This window comes from Macaca fascicularis, chromosome 7, assembly GCF_037993035.2.
Source record: "Macaca fascicularis isolate 582-1 chromosome 7, T2T-MFA8v1.1".
Taxonomy (NCBI): Eukaryota; Metazoa; Chordata; class Mammalia; order Primates; family Cercopithecidae; genus Macaca; species Macaca fascicularis.
The window spans coordinates 91,124,094-91,140,388 of NC_088381.1; the positions used below are offsets into that span (position 1 = coordinate 91,124,094).

Consider the following 16,295-nt stretch of genomic DNA (forward strand, 5'->3'; position numbering starts at 1 on the left):
GATCTCTGCGCTGCTTTCCCCTCCTCTTCCTCTAGACTCTCCTCCCCTTCCCACGTCAGCAGAACCTTCGGTCCAGACTCTTCGTCAGATAGAGGAAGGGGGGCCAGGGCCCAGGGGAGGGAGGGGAATGGGGCTCTGTCGTCTCTTTCCTGGGTCTGCAGGCCATTGCGGTAAAAAGCAAAAAAAGCTGAAGGATAGTAGCTAACTCCAGGCAGATGCCAGAGATTCTTCCTCTGCTTCCAATCATTTGCCACTACTCATTCATTCATTCATCCACCCATTCACTAATCAGTAAAATTTAAGTGTCCACTACATTCCAGGACTTGCACTAGACTTTAAGGATAATAGGGTGGACAAGGTCCGCTTTGGAGACCATTACTCCAGGGAGACAGACATGTAAACTGGCTATTACAGTACAACTTATGCATATGGAAGACTGGCTTGGCCCTGTATTCAGCCCTAGCTTCAGTCCTCTACAAGGAGACCACTTCCTTGGGTTTCATCACTCCCATCCTGGTTGAATCTCCATTTCTCAACAGCATTTGGCACTGTTGACCCCCTCTTCCTTTAAACACTCCCTTCCTTTGCTGCTGAGTCTCTCCTGCTCCCCTTTTCTCCATTGCAGAAATCGTCTTCCAGCTCATGGCACTGGTGCTGAGCATGGGCAGGCCATTATCATCCCGGTTCTTGAGGCAATGACTGAAGTCCAATGGGATGAAGCAACTGCAGGAGGGGTCTGTATTGGTAGTGACCAGGCTGGTGGTGCTGTCTTTTAGGGCCATTCCTGTCTGGATCATTTAGACACCATCGTTCAGTGTCTGGAATCCTCAGAGACTTAGTCCTAGGCCCTCCTCTCATCTCACACTGTCTCCACCTTGGGATCTTGCCTATTCCCACAGCTTCAAACATCACCCATACAAACAATACAAACCTGATGTCCAGACTGATTTCCAGCTTCCACCTCTGTTCTGAGCTCCAGACCCATGAAGCCACCTCTTATTTGACCTTCACCTTGGATCACTCACAGGGACTTCAAACTCAATATGTTCAAGACCAAATTTGTGCTTTCCCCCCATAACTTGGTTGTCTTCCACTGCTTTTTTCTGCAGTGAATGGCACCCTCAACATCACATTGTGGCCAAATGCTCAGGCAACATCCCTTAGAGCTTTCTCTTCCTTACCCATGTTGAATCCTTTACACAATTCTGCCCATTTTACTTCCTGTATATTCTCAGATATCCCACATCTCTCCATCTCTGCCACTATTAGTCAAACTACCTGCTGTAAAGACCACTTTCGCCCCCTAATTCCTAACTGGTGTTCTGCATCCACTTTGTTTACACCTCCTTGCCACCCATATGTCATTTATAGTCAGATAGAATGATCTTTTCAAAATACAGATCTGATCATGTATCTTTCCTGTTAACCAGTCTTCAGTGGTGTCTCCTCACTGTCAAAGTGAATATTAAAAATCTAGATACCTCATACATGGTCTGCATGCCTGGTTACATGCTCTCTGTAGTTCCGTCTCACTTCTTTCCCCAAACTCTCTGCACTCCAGCCACAGACCTTCTAGTTTTCCCCAGTGCCACGAGGCCTTTGAACAAGCTCGTTCCTGCACCTAAAAAACTTCTTAGTCACATTTTTCTCATCCTTCAGCTCTCAGCTCAAACATCTTTGCTACACAGGAGTCTTCCCTAACCTCTAGAATTGCTACTCAAAGTGTGGTTCATGGACCAGCAGCATACGTGGGAGCTTGTTGGAAATGCAGAATCCAAGCCTCACTGAGAGACCCTTGAATCATAATCTATATTTTAACCAGATCTCCAGGTGTAGGTATTATACATTAAAGGTAGAGACACACATCTCTAAGAGATTTGTTACCTGATAGGTACTTTATTCTCTAATCCTAGGTAAGGGCTAGAAAGGAGTGTTCTATCATTGTCAGCCAGGAAATCGTTCCCCCTTCTCTCCACTGAACCACACCTTTAACTTGTCTCCTCTGTTCAGAAATTTTCCATATACAGGAAACTCTTTTCTTGAGACAGGGTCTCACTCTCTTACCCAGGCTGGAGTGCAGTGGCTTGATCACAGCTCACTGCAGTCTCCACCTCCCTGGCTCAAGCAATCCTCCTACCTCAGCCTTCTGAATAGGTGGGACTACATGCACATGCCACCGCACTTGGCTAATTTTTTGATATTTTGTTGAGATAGGGTCTCACTGTGTGGCCCCGGCTGGTTTTATACTCCTGAGCTCAAGCTATCCTCTGGCCTCAGCCTCCTGAAATGCTGGGATGACAGGTGCGAGTCACTGCCCCCCGCCGAAACTTCTTTTCTAATGCATCAAGCAGCCTCCCACCACTTCCCCTCTCCCAACTCATTTCAGCATCTCTTCAGGTTTTACTATGGTGCTGCATAGCCAATATTACTTGGGGATTTATCATCTGACTCCTGGTGTCTGTCCTGGAATAATGATAATCACTTAATTTATACATTGTGGGGCTGTTCACATGCATTATCTTGTTAGGTCCTCACAATAACCCTGTAAGACCATTATGATCATGCTAATATTGAAGATGAAATCAGGACTTCAGAGGTACTGGCATGATTTACCCATGGATGAACAAGTACATGGCAGATCAGAGACTTGAACTGAAACCTCTGACTCTAATTCCAGGCTAATCTCTTGAAATTCTGTTTGGAAGATGATGGATGATGGACTTCAACACATGGGGTGAATTTTGTTGGCCCCAAAATCTGAAAGTGCATTTTTCTTTGAGAGTGAGATGAGAAAGGAACCTAAAGGGGAGGTGGCAAATGTGTGGGGGTGCCAACAGACTATGCCCCCAATCCAGTCATCATGCCATGGTAATATCTTGGGAAAGCAGAACTGAAGCAATTGATTTGTAGCTTGGATGTTTTCTCTTGTGGTAAATGGCTAGAATGATCTCCTATCTGAGCCATGGTCTCATCAATTTCACCAAAGTCCTGAGGACTGACCTTTCGACATCTGCCACCGTGGATCCTCCTGAAAATGGTTTGTCCAGAAGGATGATGCGCAGGTCATCCTGGGATGATCTACCTGGGAAGCTGAGAGAAAGGGCCTATACCCTCTTGGTGTCACCTAAGGAAGAGGGTGCCTAGACTGGCCAGCAGCAGTCTCCAGTTGGCCAGAGCTATCCTGTGGTGCAAAGCTGAGGCTGGGCCTTTAGTTGGGGTGGCCTCTCCAGGATGGCACATTTCAAGGCTCTTGTGTGGTCAGCTTCTCTCCACATTGACACCTCTCTAATGACATCATATGACAATGAAGTCTTGGAGGAAGGCCCTCAGGTCAGTCATTGGCATCTGCCTTTTGGGAATACTAGTCCTCAGACTCTCCTCTTCTGGGTAGCAGTTCGGATCTCACCTCCCAACCATCCTGTCTAAAGTCTCCTTCACTGGCCTCTCCCCTCATCTACTTAGTTTCTTCACACCATCCTGCCGACTTCCATCACCAGCAAATGTGAAATCTATGGCAGGTTTATGTTTTTATTTATGTATTTTAACTGACTTATTTGTGTATCCCACTAGAATGATACATTCACAATATACTTGCAGAACTGTGCCTGGCGCATCATGGGAGCAGAGAACTTGTCCAGTGAATAGTTGTTGAGGAAAGGAGCAAAATCTCCCCCAAATCCCTAAAGGCATCCTGTTCATAGTGTGTGTCCCATAGGTATGGCTGCTGAGCACCAGGGCTGCTCACCATGCTCCCAAGAAGCAGAGTCAGGGAGGCAGACTGCAGGGTTTATTGAGGTGCACAACCATGTCTGAGTCCCAGCTCTCTCCACCTTCTGTGGGGAGAAGCTCTCTGGTCTTCCTGAGACCTTCAAACTCTGGACAGTTTATGTCTTGCCCTCACTCTCAGCTAACAGTGCAGTGCTGATCTTCTAGAGCCAAGATACAGGAAAAGAGAGAGGCTCTATGTGGCCTCAGGTTTCTGCCACCCGACTTTTCATGGCCAGTCTTCCAGAGGTGGGTGGCAGTGCAGTGACCTCCACCCTAGGCTGAGGAGAGAAGAGTCCAGTTCCTCACTGCCCCAGAGCCTAGTACCTGCTCCTGACAAAGCAGGGAATAATATTAAATATAAATAATTTATACAAAATGGCTCATACAAAAAGCTGTGGGTTAGGGGGAGAAGACACCTCTGTGAGAGGTTGAGATGAGCAGAAAGGGCAGGAAAGGGGAAAGATACCCCCACTTCTCCTAGTCCCTTAACAAAGCCCTCCAGCCACCCAAGGCCTAGAGGGGGGCTTTGGCAGACAGGGGAGGGACAGGGCTGTGCCAAAGGACCTTCAGGGAGCCAGGCTAGTGAGCAGGGTGGTGAATCGCAGGGCCTGCCCTGCCAGTTCTGTTACACACTGCATCATCTCTTGGACGGCAGGGCTGGATGGGTAGCCCAGGGCAGCTCCCTTGACAGCCAGCACAGTGGCCCGCAATGCCTGGCCTAGTGCTGTACCTCCAGTCCTAACCTGTGCTCTCAGAGGGGCAGAGGCTGCCAGCCGGCCTAGGGTGTCCCCAACAAACACCAGGCGATGAGCAGCCACCACCACCCTCTTGCTGTGGGGCACGAAGAGTCGCGGGGGCTGATTAGCCTGGGTACTGGACATCAGGGCTGCCACGGCCACTTGCAGAGCCGAGTAGTGGCTCTGGCATTGCCCAGCGTAGAAGTGCAGGAGCTGTAGATCTCCGGTGGACAGAACCAGTGGCTCCCCTGGGGACAGGGCCTCCTGAGGGGCAAGAGGAGTGGTCAGAGAGAACATTCTCATCAGTGCCATTTCCTCCCTCACTTATTTTCTCCTTCCTCCCTTTCTTCCCAAGGGCGATCCTTTTAGCTCTTACCTCTGCCCATCGGAAAGTTTAGATTCTAGAGAGAGCAGCAGTGAAGTGCCCACACTTGATATCAGATAGATCTGGATTCAAACAACCTCAAACTTGATTTCAGACAAGGCTTTGAACTTGGTTTCCTTAACTCTAAAACAGGGAGTCTAGTACTGCACTGTCCAATATAAACATAATGTGAACCACATGTGAAATTTTAGATGAGTTAGTAGCCACATTAAAAGTGGTAAAAAAAAAAAAAAAAAAAAAAACCCTGATATATTTTATCTGACTCCAAATATAAAAATGTTATAATTTCAACATGTAATCAATATGAAAATTATTGAGATTTTTCCCATACTGAGTCTGCAAAATCCAGGGTGCGTTTTATATTTGCAGCATATTTCAACTTGAACTAGCCATATCTCGAGTGCTCAATAGCCATATATAGCTAGCGGCTACTGTACTAGATTGTGCAGTTCTAGTATGTACCTCATGACGCTGCAGAAAAGATCAATTGAGATAATATAGAGAAAGGCTTATCACAGTGCATTGCACACTGTGAGCACCAGATGCGTATTAACTGTGACTATGATTAATACTAACACATGCAGCATGCCTAGCACAGGGTCTAGCACTTGGTAAATACCTGATAAATAGTAGCTATTGTGTTGCAACCATTCTACACAGGTTTGAGGAAACCACCTCACTTTCTGAGGCCTGGAGAGATTAACTGACGGCTTCAAAGCCCCTGGCTTCTCAGTAGTGGAGCTGGGATTAGAAGCCAGGTCTCTTAGGAGCCCAGGAATTCACAGTTGGAAGGAGGCTCAGAAGTCCCCAGGCCTAGCTCTGACCCCACAACTCAGAAACTTTCTGCTCTCCTGGCTGCTTGATTTTCTGACTCCTCTCCAACACATTCTTTCCCCTCTTTCTGAATTCCTAACATCCTCCTCCAGGTTCCAGTTCCTTCCTGTAGATTTCTAACATGCCCTCCACTCTGTCCCTGGTTCCTGTGAACTCTCACTCCATCCTAACCTATTTCCTTCCATGGATGATGGCTCAGTTCTTCTCCCAAGTCCCTGTTCCTCCCTCCCCAGCCCCCTTCTCTAGCACCATTCCCGCCAGGGTCACCTGCAGCGCCGGCATTCCCCTCTCCAGCAGTTCAGGATCCCTTGTGCAGGCCTGATCCGGGGGCCTAGATCCCTGAGCTTTGTCCATGCCCTGCAGGGGGGCATGAGGTCTCAGTGCTGGGGTGGGGGAGCAGGACGGGGTGGCTTCTGTGGCCCTTCTGCCCCTTCCCAGCCTCCCTTCCTTCCCAAGGACACTCCTGTTATCAGAGGTTGTAGTCCCTTGACTCCAGAGAGCTCTGGTGGCCCCAGGCTGGGTCTAGGAGGAACAGTGTGGCACTAGTACAAGTGTTGTGGCCAAGTACTGGGGTCCCAGGCTGCAGGGTAGAGGGCCAGGGGAGAAGGAAGGGGGACAGAAGGGAGGCAGGGAGGCTCTGCTTCTGTGCCCTAGGTCTCCACACTCCTCCCCTGGTGCACCTGGGGTCCCTCCTGGTGGGGCTGCCCGGGGACGCTCACCTTCAGGTGGACATAGTCATACTCCTCGGCCATTGGAATGCCCTCGTATTCATTGTGGTGTCCTGCTGGGTCATCCTCCATCTCCCTGCCCTCTGGATCCCCCTCAACCTTGGGGCCCCCATAGCCAGGCAGGCGGGGTGGGGGTGGGGGCAGAGGCCGGTCCTGGATGCTGCCCTTCCGTCCTGGGGCAGGAGAGGGCACTGGGGAGGGGCTGGGGGCCTCAGGGACAGGCAGGGCAGGCAGAGGGCGGCGGGACAGGCTCTCAGCTGAGGGGAGCCGGGGCCTGTGTGGAGGTGGGGGGCTTCTGGCCAGAAGCTGGGCCAGGGTGTCCTGGTCATGGGAGGCCAGCGCTCCAGGGGGCTCTGGAGAAGGGGGAGCCTCTGGCCCCAGCAGAGGCACATCGTAGATCCCCTCATCAGTGCCCCCACCTTCCCCATCTGCCAGCAGTTCCTCGGGTGCTTCATACAGATTGAGTAAGGCTGACGCTCGTTTCAGGTTGGAGGGGGCAGCGTAGATGGGGGGCCCTGGTTCCCGGCCTCCTTCCCACTCCAGATCTGGTTCCAGCTCTGCAGGTGGCTTTGGGGTCAGAGGCACATCATAGGGAGCATCATCCTCTTCAGGGGGCTGCAGGGCAACCCGGGTCAGAGGGTGGGAAAAGGAGGCAGGGCAGTCATAGGGGCTACTGGAGAGCACCCGAAGGGCGGTAGGGGGCACATCGTAGACCTGTGGAGAGGAGTGGTCAGTCATCTGTCAGCTCAGCAATGAACCCTCCCTTGGGGCGATTTGTCTCCCACCCAACTTACACAGGGACCTCTAGCCCTCACCTCTAAGACATCTCTGGGAGCAGCCAGCTGGGTACCACTGGCTCTGGGGATCTTGTAGATGGGGTCAGGAGAGGGTGGGCAAGGTCCAGCTGGAGGTCCTGAGGTTGGACAGGGCCGAGCTGGGGGCGGCACCACATACACCTGAGGGATCAAATAGACGGGGGGTCAGGAGGAACGCAGTGGGCAGTGATCAAATAATGTCTGAGTGCGAGGAGCTTACAGACCTTCCAACTCCCCCTGTACCTAGAGGGCCAAAGCTCAGAAAGGTTGGTAGACAGGTTTTGGCCAGCGCAGAGCAGTGAAGAGCTGTGGCCTCAGGGCTCTTCCTGCCCACCTGCTGCAGGCCCTGGGTGGGGCTAGTCAGGGAGGAATGGGGCTCTTCTGGCTTGGGGTTGGGGAGGCTCCCACTCTCACCTCCTGGTCCTCATTGCTGTGATCTGGGGCTGGATATGGTGAGCCAAGCTGGGCTGGGGGTGCAGGAGAGAGGCCAGGCTTGGGTGCTGGGCCAGCAGGCAGGAGCTTCACCCTGTTGGCGGGCACAATGCCCTGCTGGCCGTGTAGGGAGCAGAGGCACCAGCCGTCCAGTCCACCAGCGCCCTCTCTCTGCAGGACCCGTAGGACGTCCCCTCGGCGGAAGGACAGCTCCTGGGGGGACTCAGCGGTGTTGTCATACAGTGCCCGGGCCAGCTGGGCCTGGTGGGGGAGGTGGGAGTGGGGAGAAGGGTCTTCAGACCCCTTTCAGGTCATGTCATCCCCTGCTCAAAACCCTTCGGAGCTCTGCATTTCCCTCAAGCTAAAAACCTGCACTCTGGATGCAGCTTTCTGCCTGGGCCCTAGCTTCTCTCCAGCTTCATCACCTGCATTCTCCCTCTTCCTTTCAGTTCCTTCAACTAGACCAGTTCTCCTCAGAGAGGCCGATTTTTTACTTTTCTCCCCACCCCATTCTCTGTTTGTCTCCACCTGTTTCTGTCCTTATACTTCATACTATTTGTCTATTTGCTTTTTTTATATCGATTTCTTCCCTTATATTGTAAACCCTATGGACATGGGAACTGCTATGTTTGTAGTCCTTGCAATAAGGCCTGACCTGGAATTGGTCAATACACATGTTGAATGAATTTCTTCCAAAACATATGAAGCCCTGCTACAGTCTCTCATAGAATCTCCTTTACCTTCTCTCTGTTCCCAAGTCATTATCCCTCACTAGCAAAAGGTTAGCTTAAGCAGCTGCAGAGACCCCTCATTCTGAGAGACTGGGAGAAGCCTAGTCCAGACAGTGTGCCTAGGCATAATAAGAAAGAAAACAGAAACAAAGCAATTGTTTGCTCTCAGTCTGAACAAATAAGGTTCGACCAGAAGAGGCTGAGGTTACCATGGAGAAAAGTGTGTATTCTTGTGTGTGTGTCACCACTGCCTGGAATCTACCAGCAGGCATCATCATTTAGCAATGGGCCCTTCCACTGAAGGACAGAGTGTGTCTTTGTGTGTGTGTGAAGGGGGTTGGCAGGCCAACCAAAAGGAAACATGTATCATCCTGTTTCCAGTCCTGTCTGGTGGGGGCTTATAAGCTTTTTCCATCAAGGGCCACAGGCTCAAGTAATAAGTCACAGGTACCAAGTGCAAACAATGTTTCCAGACACTGTGCAAATCTCTGCATTAATCAATTCATCTCATTTAATTCCCACAACAACCTTACGAGGGAGGAACTGTCCTTACCCCATTTTGGAAAGAAAACTGGAAGAGGGAGGTTAGTACTTTGTCTGATGCCATATCGCTGGCACAGCTGGTGGAGCATAATCTGAACCCTAAACTGCTTGATTCCAGAGCCTGTGCTCTCAATTACTTGTGCTACTGCTTCTCCACAATCACAAATGTAGAAATCTACTTAAAAGAAATAGTAGTAACAGTGGCTGAGAAAGTCCCTAACTCAAAAGCAAGTCAAGCACACAGGAAGGCCTTCTTATATCCAATTTCCCTTTGCTATAACCCTTCGCAGTGCTCTTGCTCCATGATGTCTTTTGGTAGAATCAAGCTTAAACCACTCAAAACGTACAATGACATTCAGCTTCAGTTTTGATTGCTAAATGATGATGCTTGCTGGTAGGGTCCCAGGCAGTGGTGACTTACATGTAGTGTTGGACAGCAGCTAGTTAGGCATTACTAGCCAGGTAGCCAAATGGACCGACTAATGCAGTAAAAAAATCTCAAGTTAAATATCTCAGGCAGGCTGCCACCAGACCCTGGGGAGAAGGGTGCCCTGCTAGAGCCAGCAGGAGTGCATATTCCTCTTGGTTGATGTTTCCCTCTGGTGGTGAGGTTGTCCAGCCCCTCATGGCTGGGTGATTTTAACAACAAATTGACTCCTCTTCTTGCCTGATTCCCAACCCGTCAAACCATTTTCTGATTATATTTTGGTTTCTAAAGGATATTGTCCCACACAAAGAAACAAGCTAACCAGATGACACAAATTCCCAGTTAGTGCTGCACTTTTCTTTTTAGTTGTAAATTATAAATCAGTCTTTTGGATCTAGCCAGGGGATTAAAAGCACAGTTCTAGAGGCAGACCTGGGGTTGAGTCTTGGCTGTGTCTTTTTCTTTTAAACATTTTATTTAAAATATTTAATTATTTAGAGACCAGCTCTTGCTCTGTGGTCCAGGTTGGAGTAAAGTGGCACAATCATAACTCACTGTAACCTCGAATGCCTGGGTTCAGCATCCTAAACAGCTGGGATTACCGTTGCCACCCACTGTTTGGCGGTCTGTCCCTTTCTAGCCAGGTGCCTTTGGGCAGATTGTTTAATCTTTCTGAGTCTCAGTTTTCTGCTTTGTAGAATTCCGTATGCACGTATCCATTTTCAGATAATAACGGTACTACCTGCACAAGGTGGTTGTGAGAGTTGCATGAGATAATGCATAAAGAAACTATGACAAAGCGTAGCACAGGGCCAGGTGCAGTAAATGCTCAATAAGTAATAGCTGTTATTAGAATCCTGTGAGTTTGATTAGCATAAATGCCCCTGACCATAAAAAGAAAAATCTACCTTCTTGGGACTACAAAGCTGACTAGCTGGCTCCTGAACCAGCATCTCTATGCCAGAGTACTCCCAGAGGTACTCTATCTCCAGAGGGCCTCCGTCCCCACTCTGAGCTAGGGTTTCCTGGCCATTGTTACAGATTGAGGAATTAAAAGGAGTTTGGGGCCAGGTGCGGTGGCTCATGCCTGTAATCTCAGCACTTTGGGAGGCTGAGGCAGATGGACTGCTTGAGCCCAGGAGTTTGAGACCAGCCTGGGCAACATGGCAAAACCCCGCCTCTACAAAAAATACAAAAATTTAGCCGATGTGGTGGTGCGTGCTTGTAGTCCCAGCAACTCAGAAGGCTGAGGTAGGTGGATCACCTGAGCCCAGGAGGTGGAGGCTGCAGTGAGCCATGATTGTGCCACTGCACTCCAGCCTGGTGACAGCGTGAGACCTTGTCTCAGGAAAAAAAAAAAAAAAAAAGGAGTTTGGTCTGAGAAAGAACCAAACTTGAACCTGTCCTCAAAGGGTATGGGAGGACATTGGGTGGCTCGGTGCTTCTCTTTCCAGTCTCACAATTATCTCTCCAAGAGTCCCCACTGAGAAGGGACCAGAAAGCAAGTGACGGCCTCGCTTCCCTGGGAAGCTTAGGCAGGACCTAGAAGAGGGTGGAAGGGGAACAGAGCTGCCTGGATTCAGACTGCATAGACTGTAGAACAGAAAACCGAGGTGGGGCTGTAGAGCGCTCCTCCTTGGTGTTAAGTTTGAGTTCTGTCCAGTGGGGCCAAGCCTCTGGGCCCTGCCACTGCAGGACAGAGTTGTTGATGGGCTGATTGATGATGGGTGTGGCCACTCCTGCTCTATCCCCCAGCGGTCCAGCTGACTGGTGAGGGAATGGCCAGCCTAATGTGGGTGGCAGAGGGCCTCTGTGCTCTCTGGGAGGCCTCCTCCCACTGTCCCATCATGCCAGCTGTCTCCTCCCTTTGTCCTGATCCCTGGAAAGTGGCCTGAGGCTGGCTGACATCACCTCCCCTCCTCCCTCTGTCTTCTCTTTCTCCTTCCTGATCTCCCTCCTTTGGTCTATCTCCCTTGAGATGGGCCTCCTTGGGTCCTTCAGCCTCTCGTTTTTCGTTTTCCGTGAGCCACTAGGTCTTTTCAGCCCCCTCCAAACCTTTTACTTGCCTCCCAATCACAAGCCCCTGCCAACCACCAGTAGCCATCTGTTCCCGCCCAAAAGAAGCAGATAGGACTCAGGCTACGCTTGCCCCCTCCCCTCCATTCAGGCGCAGCCTCTAGTAAGAAAAAGGAGAACAGGAGGGGGCGGGGAAGAGGGGAGAGCCCGGAGCCAGGAGGAGCAGGGGATGAGGAGTGAGAGGGAGAAGGGAAACAAAAGTGAGAGGAGGGGGACACAGCCTTCTGGAGAAGAAAGGGACCAAGGAGAGAGACAAAGAGAGGGCAGAAATAAAGTGACAGGAGCGCAGGGCAGGCCGTGGAGGTCTCTCCCCGGCAGCCTCCTCTCCCTGGTGGACTCACCGACGTGGCAATGGCCATGGCTTTGGCCTCCCGCGCAGCCTGCCTCAGGCCAGGCTCGGTTTCGCTGACTTCAGCGGTGGCTGCCCCGCACCATGATTCGGGGCCTCTAGCCCCCAGCTGTGGCGCCTGAGTCGTGGCCTCCGCCAAGGTCGGAGGAGGAGAAAGAAAACCCACAAAACTTCCCAAATGAGAGGCAGGCTAGCCAGGCAGGAGGAGGAGCGGGGCGGGCCGGGGCGTCGCTGCGGGACCGCATCCAAGGGCGCGCGCTGCGTGCTGTCCCCGCGGTCTCCCGGGCACCACCACCTCGTCCAGTCCCCGGGAGCTGCCCGCCCTAGACCGCGGGGGCGCCCCGGGCTCGCAGGAGCCGAAAGTTCCCTTCGGGGGCCGGGGCAGGTGAGCAGGCGGGCGCTGGGCTGCGCTCGACGCCTCTCCAGGCCGCTCACGAGAGCCTCGAGGGCTGGGAGAAGCCGCTGGGGCGGTTGGGCTGGACGAGCGAGTTTTGGGGCCAACCCTCTCCACCCGCCGGCTGTGCTGCAGAGCGGTGCTCCCAGGGCTTGGGTCTGCGGCGACCCCGCTGGGAGGGAGGGAGAGCGAGAACTTAGACGTTTGTCCCAAGTTGCCCGGAGCCAAAGACCCCCGAGAGCGTGGCTGTGGGGCTGGGTCGCTGGAGTGGCCGCTTCTGCCCAAACACTCGCACCCCCGGCAGCGCGGCGGTTTTCACGCGCGCACTCACTCAGCGCGCCCGGGGGTCTGAGGTCGCCGCCACAGCGCCTCACCCCGAGCAGCAGCAACCAGCACACAGGCACCACTGGAACAGGCGGGACAGCCTTTCCGACGCGCTGCCCGCGCCCAGGCGGCAGAGGGGCCCAGCCCCCTTCCAGTCCTCGGCTCCAGGGCGCAAGGCCACAAGCTCCTGCTCCCACCCTCGGCCCCTGGCACCCGGCGCCGGCCCCGCCGCCCCCTCTCACAGGCACCCTTGGCAGGACCCCGCGGCGCGCCCCACAGCTTGGGGGCAGCTCCCAGGTGTCTCTGGGAAGGGAAAGAAAGGCCACAAAGCAAAAGAAGGAGCAAAGAGAAGGCAAAGGAGGAGCAGGGTCCCGGGTCCTGCGGACTCGCCTGGGCTGGGGGTGGGGACACTGAGAGGGCTGCGAAGGCTCCGGGGGTCGCGCGTGGCCCCCAGGCTCACCCCTGGGCCGCGGCTGCCCTTCTCTCCCCTTCCTGGGCTCCTGGCCCCTCTCAGTGCTGTTCCTTTCTCCTCCCCTCAGGCCCTCTCCTCTCCGGCGCGGGGCTCAGTCCTGGGGATTAAGAGAAAGGAGGGAGGGGAAAGGGGAGGGGAAGGGAAGGGGCGGAGGAGAAAGGGGGACGATCCTTCCAAAGGCGGGTGTTGAGTTTCAGCTCAGGACCCTCGGGTCCAACTGCCTGTGGTACCCCTCCCCCACCCGTTCCCGCCCTGGTCCTGCCCCAGTCCCCGGCGCCTTCCTCCTCTGGACTCCGCTGCAGGCCTCGCTCGCGGCAGTCCGGTCGGCTTTCTCCGGGAGCTTTCCTCTCCCCGCCACGCCCCCGTCTCCCCCGCTGGCCCCGCGCCTCCCGGCTTCCCTTTCATTAGCCCCACATCTGTCTTTCCCCATGGAGGGAGCGCGCGCCTCCAGCCCAGCGGGGCCCTTAGCAGAGCCTCTCCAATCCTCGGCGCCTCCCCTGCAGGGCAGCGGGGTTCGCTGGGTCGTTCTTGCGGGGCACAGGGCGGGAGTCTGGCGCTGGACATGGATTCTGACCCTGGTGACAGAACATGAAGCAGGGCGTCTGGCCCCAGAGCTGCAGGCGGGCAGGTTGTGCGGCCTCTTACACTCCTCTGCCAGTCTGGGCCTGTCGGCCTCTTCAGCCTGGCTCGCTCTTGCTGCTATGAGGAGAGGACTGGGGACCGCTAGCACAAAAGTTGCTAGAACTCTTTCAGAGAAGCTGGGATCTAGCCCCGCCAGGAGTTTCCACTGAAAGGACGGTGCTCCTGACCCCCAAAGCTCCTCTGCCCTGGGATAACTCCTTAGTGTGTGCTGCTTCCCTGGACCTTTCCTTTGGGACACACACATCAGGGCCTGTCAAGCTTGAGTGACACCTACCTTCTTGCATTTTTGAGGTTCCTGGTATTTAAAAAGCAAGATGATAAACAGGATTGAAAGCTGTGGTATATTTTGGATGTTTACATTGAACAAATTAACCCTTCAAACACATATGTAACCTTATTGTGTGTATGTGCATAACCTTATTTGGAGATAAGATCAGAAATGTAATATAAGGCCTTTGGTGAACTTGAGGACCTGAACAGATAACCCCGCCTCAATATTCCACAGACCCACACATCTAGGCATTTCCTAGGACAGTGTGGTCAGGACACGTGCCCCAGCTCCTTCCCCACTCTTATTGCCTGGGCACCTGTGAAGAAACCTCTGCGTGAGGGGTGTGGTGGAGCCTATGGGGTGGAATAGGGAGAGATTCTGGGATAAACATGGGGATGGGGATGAACTGTGTTGGCTGTAGGCTGGCTGGCTGTGATGGAAGACTCCTGAATAGTTTCCAACTCCACTAGGATAGCAGAGGAACTTTTAAATTTCCAGGGAGATCTCCTGCTTCCCAGCTCCAGTTAGGTTGGAGGTGGCCACTAGGGAAGATTTTCCAACCTCTTCCAGACCCCGGCCCTGGGGCACCTGGCTGTCAGGCACATAGATATCCAGCTGCTGGGGAGTGACTTGGTGTGATCTCTGCCCAGGGGATTGCCAAGGCAAATTGGGGTCCAAGGTGGAGGTGGTCAGGAAACCCTGTCTTCAAAGATGAATGCCTTGACTGGCATGAGGGGAAATAGATGGAGGCCAGAAAAGGCTAAGCAGGAAGGAAGCTGCTAGGACCAGGCAAGGTGGTGGCTTGGGAGATGGGCAGGCAGCTTCCCTGCCCGGGGAAGGGTAGAAGAGGGACAGCAGAGGGCAGACCAGTGGGAATAAGACTGCTTCTGGAATACCCAGGTGTGGAATGTAGCCAGTCAGAGTCACACAGCTAGTTAATCCTACTTAACTAGCTGTGTGACCTTGGTCCAGTTATAGGGCATCCGAGTCTCAGTTCCTCCTCTGTGGCAGTGACTTTGGTGAGGAGTATGCTTATGTAGATTGCCAGGCACAGTGCTTTTCTTCCGTGGCTTTTCCTCTTTACCTTGGCTTTCCCTCTGACTTGCGCTTTCCTGAAAGCTGAACGTGTTCGTTGTTGAGGGCAGGTGAGGTGGGAGAAAACCCAGACTTGGCAGGTAGCTGAGACCCTGCGTGGGTGGCAGCCTCAAGCAGCAGGTCTTCAAGGTTTGCCCTTGCCATATTCAGGGAGAAGAAAGGAAGGAACCCCTCCATCTGGCTTCCTGGGTCCTAGTCTTTTCTCCCATTCTTTCCCCTTCCCTGCAGGTCCAATGAGCTGGTTTTTTCCTCAACTGACCCCAAGACTTCCTGGACCTCTCCTTGTTTCCCCTGCTACCCAAAACTTCTTGGGTGCTCACCAGTTCTTCAGTCCTCCTCTCTTTGGACCCATAGCACCCAGATTGCCTGGGTTCTAATTCTGGTTCCAACACTGGCTCGTTACCTTGGCAAGTTCTGTGACTTCCTGGAGCCTCTGGTTCCTTGTCTGTAAAGTGGGAGTGTTAATCAAACTTTTAGCATTTACTTGTTATGAGGATTAAGAGAATCCCAAGAACAGTATCTGGCCCATGAGGTGCAAATTCTGGACAAAGGCAACTACTATTATTGTTATTTGGTGATGGCCCTGTGGTGGCACTGGCATGTCAAGGACATGGTGCCTGTCCTCAAGAAATATATCATGTAGCTCATGCTTGAATCCAGTCAATACCTTCCTGCTGACCCTGGAATAAAATCCAAATGCTCTGTGGTAGCCTGGAGGACCCTATGTGATCTGCTCCCTGCCTACCTCTTTCACCTCATCTCATCTCTCATCCTTATCTCTTGTTCATCATCTACACTGTCCTTTCCGTTTCTCAAATATGCCATGCTGTTTTCCACCTCTAGGACTCTGCATGTCCTGCCCTCTCTGCCTAAACCACTTCTCCCAGACCCTTTCCGTCATCAGGTCAAATCCTGCATCCTCAGAAAGGCCTTTCCTGGCTTTCCAACTTAAAGTTGCCCCGCCTTCCTCTCTCCCACCCCCAGTAACTCCCTATCTCATAATGCTGTTTCATTTTCTTCATAGCACTTATTGTTATCAGAAATGATCTTTTTTCCTTGTTTATCATCTCTCTTCTCCTAAAACGTAAGCTTCATGAGGCAGGGACCTTGTCTGGCCTGTCCGCCTCTGCATTTCTAGTAGTTAGAATAGTGCTTGGAACACAGTAGGTGCACAATAAATATTAGGTGAGTGGATGAGTGAACGAAGGCAGCCATGACCATAGGACAAAACTGAGTAAGCTGAGGGGCCTCCTGGGGAAGGCTCCAGCCCTG

At 52.6% G+C, this 16,295-nt stretch overlaps 1 protein-coding gene across 12 annotated transcripts; it reads right to left on the reverse strand.

The window, feature by feature from the left end:
• Positions 1-3,514: 3,514 nt before the first annotated feature.
• EFS (embryonal Fyn-associated substrate) lies at positions 3,515-13,096 on the reverse strand. Of its 12 annotated transcripts, none has more exons than XM_073996996.1 (8): positions 11,818-13,096; positions 7,682-7,960; positions 7,268-7,408; positions 6,872-7,166; positions 6,444-6,625; positions 5,992-6,081; positions 4,512-4,769; positions 3,515-4,046 (listed from the first exon to the last, which is right to left on the reverse strand). In XM_073996996.1, exons 1-8 carry the CDS (start codon positions 11,833-11,835, stop codon positions 3,972-3,974), a joined length of 1,338 nt encoding a protein of 445 aa, XP_073853097.1. In that variant the 5' UTR covers positions 11,836-13,096; the 3' UTR covers positions 3,515-3,971. The 12 variants fall into 12 exon arrangements, with proteins under 12 accessions (XP_073853097.1, XP_073853098.1, XP_073853100.1 ...); XM_073996997.1 differs by having other exon boundaries at positions 3,515-4,098; XM_073996999.1 differs by lacking the exon at positions 7,268-7,408.
• Between the last annotated feature and the right edge of the window lie 3,199 nt (positions 13,097-16,295).